The following is a 13,076-nucleotide window of genomic DNA, read 5'->3' as shown; positions in this document are numbered from 1 at the left end:
GTGATGAAAGTTGTCTAGAGTGAAGATACGCACACCGGAGATGTCTTCTGAGTGTGCCCAATTTTAAGCATAGTCACGAAGTCTAGTACACAAGGTGCCTTGAAGACAGGAACGTGCTTGGTATTAAGAAAAACTATTAATGCCATTTCTGGAAAAAAGACTGTTTTTCTTTTGTTATTGCTCTTTGTGGTGCTGTGGATGAAATCCAGGCCCTGGTACGGGCTAGGTAAATGCTCTACTGCCAAGCTACATCCTTAGCCCTGGAAATTAATCTTTATAAACATAAGCAAGAAGAAACGTACACTGAGGCAACTGACGACGTTAATTTCAGAACAGGAGGGGAATTTAAATGTGTTGTTTTCATATCTTTTATCTTATCATAGGAAAAACCAAAGTAAAAGTTTATGTTCAGGTTTTTTAAAAAAAACATTCAGAATATTAAAACGTTGCATGTCATTTTAAACACAACCTCTCCAGCTTACTGTGTACTGACTTACAGTTTAACTGTTATGGCAAACAGGTTTCTCGTTGTTGAAGTGCCAGGGAATCCTAGAAAGGACAAGAAACACGCTGGCAGTAGTATGAAGAAACTACTGGGGAAGTCCTGACAGTCAGGGGGACTCAGAAAATAGGACTGAGGGCTACTTACAAAGCCTTGTCATTAAGTAGATGGCAGAGAACCTTTGTCCTTAAGTGAGCTGCATGGTCCTGCTAGTGCCCCTGCTTGGTGAGATTTGACAAGGCACTGGTCACCTGTGGGGTGGGAAGTCGTATTTGGGTGGGGTGACTTGGGGAAGGAACCGCGACGTCTCAAAAGTTCCTTGTGCTAAGGGGTTTGTTTCATACCTACATGCCTTAGCCTATGGACTCCTTGAGTGAAGTAGAAGCAGTCCTTTGTGTGCTTATTATTTGGAGGCTAGAGGTGGGGCCTAGGGCCTTGGGCATACTAAAGCAGTGTTCCAACATGGGCTCCAGGCTCCCTCAGTTCCTGTCCTCATTTTATACACAGGGCAAAGGAGGATCTGGAGCCTGTTCCCAAGGCTTTCTTTCAAAATGCAATCAGGTTCACGATGTTCTCTGCGCGCCTTAAAAGAAAGTGGAGTGTGCAGTATTACGTTTTATCATTAAAGGTTTAAATGTTTCATCATTTGTGGGCAACATTAAACAAGCAAAATAACCAGGTAAGCAAGACTCCTCTACCATTGCAGTCATTTACAAGTGTCTGTCAATGTTCACAGTCACCTAGGGCAAAGTTAATAGAACATTACATAGAAAAATGGCACAGCCACTACAAACTAGAGGACATGGAAACGTACTAAGATCTTAAGGACAGTATTACTGAGCGGCACACTGGGAATGTAGCTTTTTCCTCCTAAACATGAATGCATACAATTCTCTCCTTTATTAGAAACTCTTTACTAGCCTTCAGTTATCACACAAATTTTTAAGAAGTCTCAGATTCTAACACAGTTGGTTTATGTCAAGAAAGTACTGGACCCATGGTCTTTGAACTTAACACACACAAAAGGCCAAGACTCTTAGCTTTCCAATGAAAGGGAAAACAATGTTTTCTGTTTGGTTTTTGTTTTTAATTTTTTTATTTTGGTTAACAGGCCTTAAAAAAAACCTGGGTGGGATTTCTTCCTACTGACTGGCTCTAATTTGAACTCTAAAATCATCCGCTTTTCAGAAAGAACAAATTATCCCCCCAAACAAGGGAATCACAATGCTTCTCACTTTTATCCCTAGAAATGGTTTTTAGTCATACTTTAAGGTTGTTTGGGGGGACAATTTACTTCTATTTACAAAAGCCCAACTACCACTTTTAGCTACCTAAACTGATGGCATTTTTGAGTTCCTAAGATAGGATGACCCAATTCAAGTGACATACAGCTCTTTACTGCATCTAATGCTTGAAGCCCTATGTCAGATCCCCAGTATTGGGAAATGGACACTTACAATACGCTCCACCAATGATTGTGGGCTAAAAGTGTTAACGCCTGTGCCTTCTTTCCCTCAGGGAGGCATTGGTAGAACTCCTTTTTTCATTTATGTACTATAATTTTAGTCTTCTATTTAAAAATATAGCTTTAATTTCTACGCTTCTTTCTACTTAAGCCTGGGTTTAAATATGAATTTTGCATATTGTCTTGAATTATCTTTGTTTCTAATTTGAAGGAAAAAATCTCACTGTAAATTATACAGAAATACTGGAAAAACTAAGGGGAGAATATTTTTTACCCTCTTTTTCATATTATTGTAGCAGTTAACTTTTCATAAATTAATTGAGATGAATAAATATCCATGAATGACGACTTCAAGAAATCCCCTCATTTTTATTACTAACACAATTCAGCAAACAAAACGAGAGGTAAAAAAAAAAAACAACCTAGGTTTATAATATGTAGGTTAAAACAGTCCAAAATTGTTAGAGAATATTGCAAAGCAATGCACAGTAGTAGCATTTCTCTATAGGGAATTTTAAAAATAATTTAAAATAGGAACAGTCCACATTTGTAAAGCAAAGCTTACCCAATTTATTTAATTCCATCTCCAGTAAAACCCTGTGAGCTAAGTGACATGATCTTATTTCTATAGTCCAGGAGATTAAGCAAGTGGCTTGTCAAAGGTTTCCCAATATTTTCTATTTAACCCGCATAGTTCTCTAGTACAGCTTCTCTGAGCATGCGCCTCACATGAACATAAGGTGGCTGATTAGAAATGATAGTATTTCTTTGGAAAAAGTATTTTTCAAAATAATTTATTTATTTTTATTTTATGCACATTTATTTTATTTTATTTTATTTTATGCACATTGTTTTATGTATGTTTTTGCCTGGGCATATGTATGTTGGAGTTACAGACAGTTGTGAACCCCCATGTGGGTGCTGGGAATTAAACCAGGGTCATCTGGAAGAGCAGTCAGGATTCCTAACTGCTGAGCCATGTATCCAGCTCCTGGAAAAAAATATTTTCACTAGGGCCCTTGGTCCCTCAAGTTATTTGTGCTGTCATCAACATGCCGGCTTTCTGCTAGGGAACAAACTGCTGTTATGGTTGACAATTGAGTTATATTGGTCTTGAAAATGGAACCAAATGAAAAAGAAGTTGGGTCAGCAGGGATCGCCATGGGGTCTACAGACTATGTTCCACTGACCAAATCATACCACCATCTGTTTCTGTAAAGAAAGCTTTGTTGGAACACAACTATAGTCATTCCTTTATAGACTCTTCCTTTTAGCAAGGCAGAGGCAGAGTTGAGCAGAGGCCTGTGTACTTGTACATACATTACACAAAAGCTTTCTGAGCCATGGAGTACAAGAACTACCTTGACTAATTTTTTATGAAAGATGCTGCTCTTCTACCACTGAGCTACACGCTTAGCCCTTACCCTGGGTGATTTTAGTCAGGTAGCTCATGCAGAGAATCAACCATGACAACAAACTATAAACAAAATTGGAATAATTGGATAAGTCTTGTCAGAATTTCAGGAGAACAGTAGTAGTTTGTTTCTTAGTTTTCTTAAGTACTAGTAGGAAGAGGTGTTGGGATGAGTCACAAACTTATAAGATATGAAGTAGGAAGCTATGTTAAGATATCCCAAGTGTGGTGGCGCACACCTTTAATCTCAGTGTTCAGAAGACAGAGGCAGGTAGATCGCTGTGAGTTTAAAGCCAGTGTAGTCTACATACTGAGGTCTAGGCCAGCCAGGGGCTACACAGAGAGACCCTGTCTCAAAGCGGGGGAAAAGAGACCAATGTATCACTTAAGAAAAGCAGTGGATCGTGAGACCAACAGCTGTTCCATTAATTTTGGTTTGGTTTGGTTTGGTTTGGTTTGGTTTGGTTTGGTTTGGTTTCTCTCCTGGAATCCTTTTTCATTTGGATGGTTGATCTCTGAAGTTTCATTCAAGAATTCTATAAATGATCTCTCTTTTACATAGTTCCCTTAAGCAGCAATAGAATTACATTATTCTACAAACTCTTATTTCCTTCTTTCATTTCATTCAGCAGCTTTTAGCATGCTCTACACTTTTGATTGTTTATTTTGGTCTTTAAAAGTTCTAAAAAGTTTGACTTTTATATTACAACTAAAGAATATTTATTAAAATAACAGAGAAACTAAAAATATTTGCTCAGTGAAGAAAATAAAACCTTTGACTGACTGAAGAGAATAATTTTTAATGATTTTGTTGTATATACTTGCTAATATATACACATATATATTATATATGCATATATACATATGGTTATTATTGTAAACTGTCAGGGAAAATGAGCTTGGACTTCAAGAGTTTGCTAATTTCCAAAATATGTTTATCCCCATCAAGTTTAACTAAGGTACTAGTTGTTTAATAACTTGGTTATACAATTGTTACTTAACAGTTGGCACTTTTGACTCAGTATAATTTTGTTGTCATTCTATTGTTTGTATGTATGTATTTATGTATGTATGTATGTCATTATGTATGTATAGTTTGTATACATTTATAGGTGTAAAATTTTCTTATAATTTGCTTCCCTTATAAAATATGATAAACTATTTTATAAAATACAATAAATGTTTATTTATTTTTATTTTAATTAGTTAAATGTGTTGGGGATCGAGTCCAGGGCCTAACACATGCTAAGCAGACTGTTATTAAGCCCAGTATTTTCATTTAATTTTTAAAATGTTTATTGATTGATTGATTGTGTGTTTGTGTGCATGTACACATACATGTCTTGGTGTTTGTGTGGAGGTCAGAGGACAATTTGGGAGTCAGTCTTCCCTTTTCACCATGTGAGAGAGACCCCGGTATTTAACTCACGTGCTCAGGTTTGGCAGTAAGCCCCTTTACCCACCAAGCCATTTCACCAGCCCAAAAGTCTCGTATTTTTCTAACCTGTCCATTTTGATAACTGCATAGTATTTAACTGAGTGGATGTGCTTTGATACATTTAATTACCCTTTCATTTTGAGGACCTCTAAAATAATCCCATTATTTTCTATTACAAATAATGCTGGTTTAAAATCTTTTGGTAGATTTCTTTGTGGGCTGGTATATCAGAAGCTATCATGTGATCCAAAAGTACAACATAAATGTTTTGCTACATATTATACTTTTTCTGTCTATGTCCCCATGACCCCATCTCGATGGTGAACCCCTCTGAGTGAATGGAGTCAGAGTCTTTAAGATCTCTTAGAAAAGTACATTTGCTATCATCACCTCTTTGAGAATAGATACCATAACCATTTAATTCTCTCTTCTATACTTTGCTTCTTTCAATGGTCCGACATTGCTGGGGGGCGGGCGTTCAGTAGTCAGCTAAAGGTTTACATTTTCAGGAGATGGGTTTGAACTCATGAACTACACTTTATTATCATTTTCTTCCAAACAAAGTAGACTATTACACTGTCATGTCCTGGTGTAATATATTAAAATATATTTGATTGCATATATGCTACAAGGGAGTAGACAGATTTCTCTCACACACAAACCACAACCCCCCAGAAAAACCAAATGAACAAAGGTAATAATTATAAAATCTGTTCACTTTGTGCTCACCAGAAAGTTTCTTACATTTCTTTTTGTGCATCAAGGGCTTTACTATTTCAAATTACAAATGTACTGAGGTTGTCGTAGATATCTCCAGGTGATATTATAAAGTTAACAACATTCAATAAACCTGATAAAACTGTAAAATCTAGCAGCATTGTAAGGTTGTTATGAAAGTGCCTGTTTCAGGGAATAAAAGTCTTTCAGTGTTAAAACCCGAGGCCAGGAACATTGTTTCTGGCTCTTAGGGAAAATGTTTTTCCCAGTACGTCATTATGTAAGTTTCTAAACACACAGAAGAAAAATCTTACTGATTTATACACTCAAGGACCCACAAACTAAATTCTGCAATTAACATTTTGTTTCATCTTTCCATCTCTCCATACATCAACTCAAACTCACTCTTTCTCTCTCCCCATTTCTCTCTCTCTCTCTCTCTCTCTCTCTCTCTCTCTCTCTCCCCCTCCCCCCTCTCTCTGCATTTGTGTATACTTCAAAGTAAATCATAGGCATCAGACCTTTTTATTTCTGTCAGTATCTATTATCTAGAGAGGAAAATTTTAATCACTAATAAAGGATCTGTCCCTAGAACTGGTTTGGGATTCCTGAGCAAGTTAAAATTTAGCTGTGGCCTGTATGGGCTTATTAAGGCTAAGAAATAGGTAATATGTCAACTTTATTCATCTTATTATCCTACCCTGCCCGTGCCCCTTCACCCCTTACTATAGCCCAGCTTACCATGTAGTCCATGCTGGCCTTGAACTCTTGACATAGTTCTGCCCCAGTCTCTAGACTCTTGACTATAGAAAGTGCTGAGTCTGCGCACTCGCACACACACACACACACACACACACACACACACACACACACACACACACTAAACTAGGATGGTTTGTGGCATTGGTTTTATGTGGAACTGTGGAACATTTACACACAAACAGCATTACACCCTTTTCGTCCTCTTACAGAAGGATGACAAGGTATGTTCTCTCTATTTTATGGTTGAGGGGAAAAGTTCAGGTAAGTGAACAGTTAATGTTGCACAGTTAATGTTTCTGGAAGAAAACCAAGCTTTATCGAGGGTCTCTAGAGTGTGACGTACTTCCCGTTCTCTTATTTTCTTTGCTTTGGTAGCTTTCAACGTCACCTTTCCTTGATTCTCAATTCTTATTGGTCTACTGGAGGGCTTGCAGAAAACCAACTCCTTAGAACTGATTCTGAGAGTGAATGATTTGGAAAGATTTATAATAGCCAGGCAAGGGTTTGAGAATCAGGCTAAGTGAAAACAGGATGACTGGGAGAGAGAGCACAGAATTCTGCCAGTCATTATTGTCTCTGACTCATTGATTTATTTCTAGGTGTTGTGAAGTCTTTTGTATCTACTGTCAGTCTGACCAGAATGAAGAACCTTATGTGAGCATCACTAAGAAACGACAGATGCCAAAAGATGGCCTTTCAGAAGAGGTCGAGAAAGAGGTTGGCCAGTCAGAAGGCAAGCTGTTTACCCACCGTTCTGCATTCAGTCGGGCATCAGTGATACAGGCTTTCCTAGGTTCTGCCCCGCAACTGACCCTACAACTGTATATAACTGTCTTGGAACAGAACATTACTACTGGAAGATGTATGTATGCATGCTTTTGTTGTTAAAATTTCTGCTTACGTTTAGGGTTCAAACTGAGAAGCAAAATGATTTTTATTCAGGTAAAAGCAGTTTACATGTTCATTTGTTCTGAGTCTATGCTCTGTTTACTAACCTAAACTCCCAGTGAGTTAAAATAATAACTTTTTTGGGAGGAGGGGATTAAAAATCTGTATTTTGGCCAGAGCTCCAAAGGAAAAGTTCACTTACTCTAGTGTAGACCAGCTGAGGGGGCTCAAATATGTCAGAGCTTTAAATCATTGGTGACTGATTTACTGATATGTTTTTGGACTCTCACGTCTTTTCTGTGGGGGAAGAGTTTAGACTTCCTGATAGCATGGTACTGCTTCCCAGTGTGAAACTGTGTCCTCTTTTGTGACCTTGACTTAGGAATCATGGGAGCCAGTTACATGATAACTGGAAGGTTATTTTCCTTCCTTCCTTCCTTCCTTCCTTCCTTCCTTCCTTCCTTCCTTCCTTCCTTCCTTCTATCCCTCCTTCTTTAAATGCAGTCTAATTCATAGAACAAAATTCAATAGTTTTAATATATTTAGTGTTATATCATAACCATTACCTATCTCATTAGATCTAAAATCTAGAAAAATTTAATCCTATCAAGAAACCATGAACACATAGATCGTGTCAGACTATAAAAAATCAAATAGAAAGAGTTCCCACAAGAGGAGGATGTAAACAGGTGGGCTTGTGGCTTGTCTAATTCCATTTGTGGGAGGCTAAGGCAGACTCTTCAGAGCAAGGTGGCTAGTGAGACTATTGGTAAGCTCTGGCTTGGGTTGAAAGATCTCGTCTCAGTAAATAAGCTAGAAGTGTGATCAAGAGTGACTCGACATCAGGTCTTTATGTGTGTGTCCACAAAAGAGCACATGCGAACACGCACTCACACACATGCAAATGAGAAAAGATAAAAAAGTCTATCTATATTCAGTAAGGTGAGCTATTTCCTAATATGGGCATTTCTGCACTGAACACCAGAGTTCAGTGGCTACCAGTGACATCATAAAGTATGTTGTAACAAAGCCCCCTCAAGGATAAATGCTTGGGTGGGTGAGCAGGTTGGTTATTTGGAGAGACTCAGGCCAGCAGAGAGGTGCATAACCATCACGGGCACCATGGCCGGGAAAAGGCGAAGACGGAACATATCCCGCTCAAGAAGAGCTGAGCTTCAGTTTCCAGTCAGCCGTGTAGACCGCTTCCTCCGGGAGGGAAACTATTCTAGACGGCTGAGTTCCTCTGCACCCGTGTTCCTTGCGGGTGTTCTCGAGTACCTGACATCCAACATCCTTGAACTGGCTGGTGAAGAGGCCCACACCAGTGGCAGGAAGCGCATATCTCCAGAACATTTGTGCCGGGTGGTACAGAACAACGACCAGCTCCACCAACTCTTCAAAGAAGGCACCAAGTCTGTGTTTGAGTCAGCAGATCCTGATGAGAACTGATAATGCCTGGGTCTCAAGACTCTGGAGGCCCACCACACCTTCAGCCTCAGCCAGCCCCAGTGTCCTACTAGCTGGGGAAGCTAATCAAACATGCTATTAAAGCATCTAAACCGAAGCCAGTGGTCCTGACTCCTTTTGTTTTTGGGCTAGAGGTGGCCATGAGCAGCCACCCAGGTGGGGGATGGTGCGTTCGAAGCTGTGGTTAATATGGGGAACTTGATTTTCAGGGGACATTTCTAATAGGGACCATGTGGACAGTGGTCTTGGTGGGAGGAGGTGGCGAGGTGTACGCACTGTTGACCCTGGTCGGGTGGGAGGATTTGGCTAAGGTAGAGGGCAGAGAAGCTGTCCTGGTAGTCTGTGAGCTCACAAGGCCTTGGGAGGCCAGGGATTTGGCTAAATGGAGATGGGTGGATGAAGACATGGACTGTGATAGGGAAGGCTTCCTTGGTGGTTAGGTCTCAGGTTAAAACATGATGGCAGTGGGGTGGGGGAAACCATCTAAGCCACAATGTTGGCTTGAGGTTCAAGGGTCAGGAGCCTTCCCACAGCACTGAGCAATGATGGTGAAACCAGAAGTAAAGAGAAAAGCTGGAAGAAACTGAAGAGAGCAACCCCATGGGAAGACCAGCAGTCTGACTAACCTGGACCCCTGAGATCTCTCAGACACTGAACCACTAACCAGGCAGCATACACTAGCTGGTCCGAGGCCCCTGACACATACAGAACAGAGGACTGCCTGGTCTGGCCCCAGTGAGAGATGACTTACCTAACCCATGAGAGACTTGGAGCCCCAGGGAGTGGGGAGGTCTGGTGTCGTGGGGGTGGGAGAGAAGGGGCATCCACTTGGAGACAAGGGAGGAGGGTATGGGATGAGAAACAGTCAGAGGTCAGTCCGTGAGGGGGATAACGACTGGACTGTAAAAAAAGATTTAATAATATAATAATATATGCAAAATAGAAAATATAGGTGGTTTCCCTTTTAAATTTTTAGAATTTCTGCCTCATTTTAAAAGGATTTACACAAGGATTAGTAGGTATCTAGTGCTATAATGCTGTGTAGAATATATGCTTCTATAGTCTTTTCTGTTTTCTTTCTTCCTCTTCCTCCTCCTCCCTTTTCTCCTATTTTTTGAAACCGGTTCTCTCTACACAGTCCTGGCTGTCCTGAACCTCACTCCATAGACCAGGCTGACCTTGAACTCACAGATATCTGACCACCCCTGTCTTTCAAGTGCTAGAATGCACCATCTGACTGGGGCACACTGCTGAACTAAATAGCAATGGTATAGAAACGCCACTGTTTAACTGCCATGTAATTCAAGCAGGCCTAAATAGTTACAGAGCATTAACAAACTATGTATGAACATCGTCAGTTATGGATACAGTTGTCAGTGTCATTCTCAGAAGGAAGCTCTGGGTTTTCAGTGATAGTGTATGTCATAGCACCTGTCATCAGAAGCTGAGCCTGTGTTTTGGAGAGTTGTCATGTATTATGTGCAAACTCTGCCACTAGTGTTTCATGAACATGCATGGGATAACTAAGACTCAGGGACTGCGCGCACTTAGCACTGGGGCCCCTGACTGTAAATTTCCACATTTGAAGTGTTCACCTCTCATTAGCTCCTGCTAGCCCTCTGTTGCTGCTGCTGGCCTTTTAGACAGAACTTCTTTTCAGAGTCTGTCCAGTCCGCTTTCACAACAGAATCAGAAGATTTTAGTTTCAGGTCCTAGTGTACCACTTTGTTTTCATGTGGCCTCGAACACTCCCTGTTTTCTCTGAACTGTAGCATTTTTATAGCTTGGAGGGTACGAAGACCACTCCATCTTTGATTTCCTATAAATGGCTGCATCTTTCTCCTTCCCTGTCCACACATGCTCAGGCTACTTTTCTGCAGAGCAGTTAGCTCTGCCAGACGCTCAGGGGACTGTTGGGTACTAGGACTACCAGCTATGCGCACTACCATCTCCTGTCCTAGAGGTGGGATGAGAAAGTGCTCAACAGGGCTGGAGGGATGGCTCAGCAGTTAAGAGCGCAGACTGCTCTTCCAGAGGTCCTGAGTTCAAGTCCCAGCACCCACATGGTGGCTCACAACCATCTATAATGGGATCTGATGCCCTCTTCTGGTGTCACGAAGACAGCTACAGTGTATTCATATACGTAAAATAAATAAAAAAAAATAAAAATCCCAAGCTGGAGAGATGGTTCAGTGGGTAAGAGCACTGACTGTTCTTCCAGAGGTCCTGAGTTCAAATCCCAGCAACCACATGGTGGCTCACAACCATCTGTAATGAGATCTGATGCCCTCTTCTGGTGTGTCTGAAGACAGCTACAGTGTACTCACATACATAAAATAAAAAAATCTTTAGAAAAAAGAAAGTACTCAACAACTCACTTTTAAGAACAACCACTTATATGGGGTAGGCCATACAGGTTAGGAAACTAAGACTTGAGTTGGGCTTTTTTGTTTTAAAGATTTATTTATTTTATTTATGAGTACACTATAGCTGTCTTCAGACACACCAGAAGAGGGCATCAGATCCCATTACAGATGGTTGTGAGCCACCATGTGGTTGCTGGGATTTGAACTCAGGACTTCTGGAAGAGCAGTCAGTGCTGTCAACCACTGAGCCATCTCTCCATCCCCAAGGTGGTCTGAAAAGCACTTACATTATGACATGAGGAGCTTTTGCCCAAGATCCTATTCTCCAGAGTCACTGAAGTCCATTTTCACTGGACTCTGAAACACTTGTTGGATCATTATAGATAAAAAATTAGCCAGAGAAGATTGAAACTTCAGTCCTTATAGTTCACTTGTGACTTCTAATAATTTTTACAAGTGAACAATCAGGTGAGCGTGCATAATAAATATAATACAACTGGATATAATACTCAAAGTAGGAATAGAAAATTGATATGCAAAATAAGATAATAAAACTAATATAGAAAGATTATTTTGGCCAAAATAGCTCTAATAATGACTAATCACATTTCAAAGACACATGTAGTAATTTGTGGGTATGTATGTATTAATAAAGCTACATAGAAAAGTATAATAGGCAACCTTATTCAAAAATTACTGTTATAAGACACCTAACAAATATTCAAAAGAGAAGATCCAAAGTCTTTTTTTAATTTACAGAAATAACAACTGCTTACACCATAATTTTATTACCTAATATAATGAGGGAAGGCACCTATAGGTCCCTAATAATTAAAAGTAGGGCTATAGAAATTTCCCATATAACGTGGAACTTGTAAAATAAAATACTTCTGTCCCCCAGTATCCAGTATTGGTTTCTGGAACCTTCTTGATAGGAAGATCTGATTCATGCTTAGAGTGGTGTTATATTTACTTATAATATACACCCATTTGTCTATATTTTGTCTCAAAATTTTGTTTGAACAGAAATTTGCTATATCGCCTAGGATGGTCTCAGATTTGGGAGTTCAAGTGGTTCTCCTACGTCAGCTTCCTAAGTATGTGGGATGCCAGGCGTGTACCACTATTCTTGACTCTTCCCATAATTCATGGCAGCTACAGGTCACTTATAAACGACAAAATGTAAATGGAATGGAAATAGCTTTTATTCTTGATTGTTTGGGGAAGGATGATAAAGAATTCTACTTCTTCAGTACTAACAGATTTTTCTAACATTTTCAGCCTGCAGTTGGTTGACTTGTAGGTGGAGAACATGCGCGTAAAAACCCTAACCATTCTTATGGTAACATCAGTACTGATGGAGCGATGTTAATTCTTCTAACATTGTCTCTGACAAGTGGAAAGAACAAATGTCTTCTTTCCAAGGCTTCTTTGGAAATCTTTAACAAGTTTAACCATGAATTTTTTAACTTCACGTCATAGAAACGCAATATAATGTTTTGGAACTTCATGGTAAGAGCAGATTACTACCCCCAAAACTGTCATTTTCACAGAAATAAAATCAGTTTTAAGGTTTGTTTTGATAAAATAACCAAATGTGTCTTTTGACTGTCTTACTAATAAACCCAATAAGAGATAGTATTGCAACTTTGAACTCTTAGCAGCTGGTATACAAGACCTGTACAAGATTAGGTCATCACCATCTCTTCGTGGAGAGAGCAAGAAGCCTGACCCCTCCCTGAGCTCTTACAGGCAGTTCATAGGCAGTTGGTGAAAGATCCCCCCTCCCTGAAGAAATACTGGCAGTTAACTGTTGCTCGGGAGGGGGAAGTCTGTTACCTCAGTAGTTTAGACACTGTCGGTTAACCTGTGGTACCACAAATAACTCCTCATTCTTTTGTTCACACACACAGACACACTAAGACAGATTTGGCAAAATGTCCATGCCTATCTGTGTTCCTGTTTTAGATTCTTTTTCTATAGACCTTTTACGGTTTTCTAAATGCTCAAATTTGTCATTTACCATTCTTCCCTTTTCGCATCTTAGAGCAGCAAAT

The 13,076-nt window shown here is 39.8% G+C and overlaps 2 protein-coding genes and 1 long non-coding RNA gene across 5 annotated transcripts in view; 2 read left to right on the top strand and 1 right to left on the bottom strand.

Moving 5' to 3' along the window:
* The window catches only part of LOC102553061 (uncharacterized), a 117,397-nt gene that overhangs the window by 68,144 nt on the left and 36,177 nt on the right, over positions 1-13,076 (bottom strand). The gene's annotated exons all lie outside the window — the stretch shown is intronic.
* Positions 1-13,076, top strand: part of Xk (X-linked Kx blood group antigen, Kell and VPS13A binding protein) — a 36,385-nt gene that overhangs the window by 1,007 nt on the left and 22,302 nt on the right. The window contains exons 1-2 of one of the 2 annotated variants that reach the window (XM_087600502.1): positions 1,010-1,181; positions 6,898-7,160. In XM_087600502.1, coding sequence (XP_087456628.1) covers positions 6,977-7,160 — 184 coding nt within the window. In that variant the 5' untranslated portion in view covers positions 1,010-1,181; positions 6,898-6,976. 2 annotated transcript variants of the gene reach the window in all.
* H2al2l (H2A histone family member L2 like) lies at positions 8,259-8,750 on the top strand. Its single transcript, NM_001409118.1, has one exon. The coding sequence runs from the start codon at positions 8,309-8,311 to the stop codon at positions 8,633-8,635; it is 327 nt and encodes a 108-aa protein (NP_001396047.1). The 5' UTR covers positions 8,259-8,308; the 3' UTR covers positions 8,636-8,750.

The sequence above is a fragment of the Rattus norvegicus genome, chromosome X, assembly GCF_021556685.1.
Source record: "Rattus norvegicus strain SHRSP/BbbUtx chromosome X, alternate assembly SHRSP_T2T, whole genome shotgun sequence".
In the NCBI taxonomy this organism is placed as follows: Eukaryota; Metazoa; Chordata; class Mammalia; order Rodentia; family Muridae; genus Rattus; species Rattus norvegicus.
The sequence above is the reverse complement of the archived record's forward strand: the minus strand, read 5'-3'. Positions and strand labels throughout refer to the sequence as shown.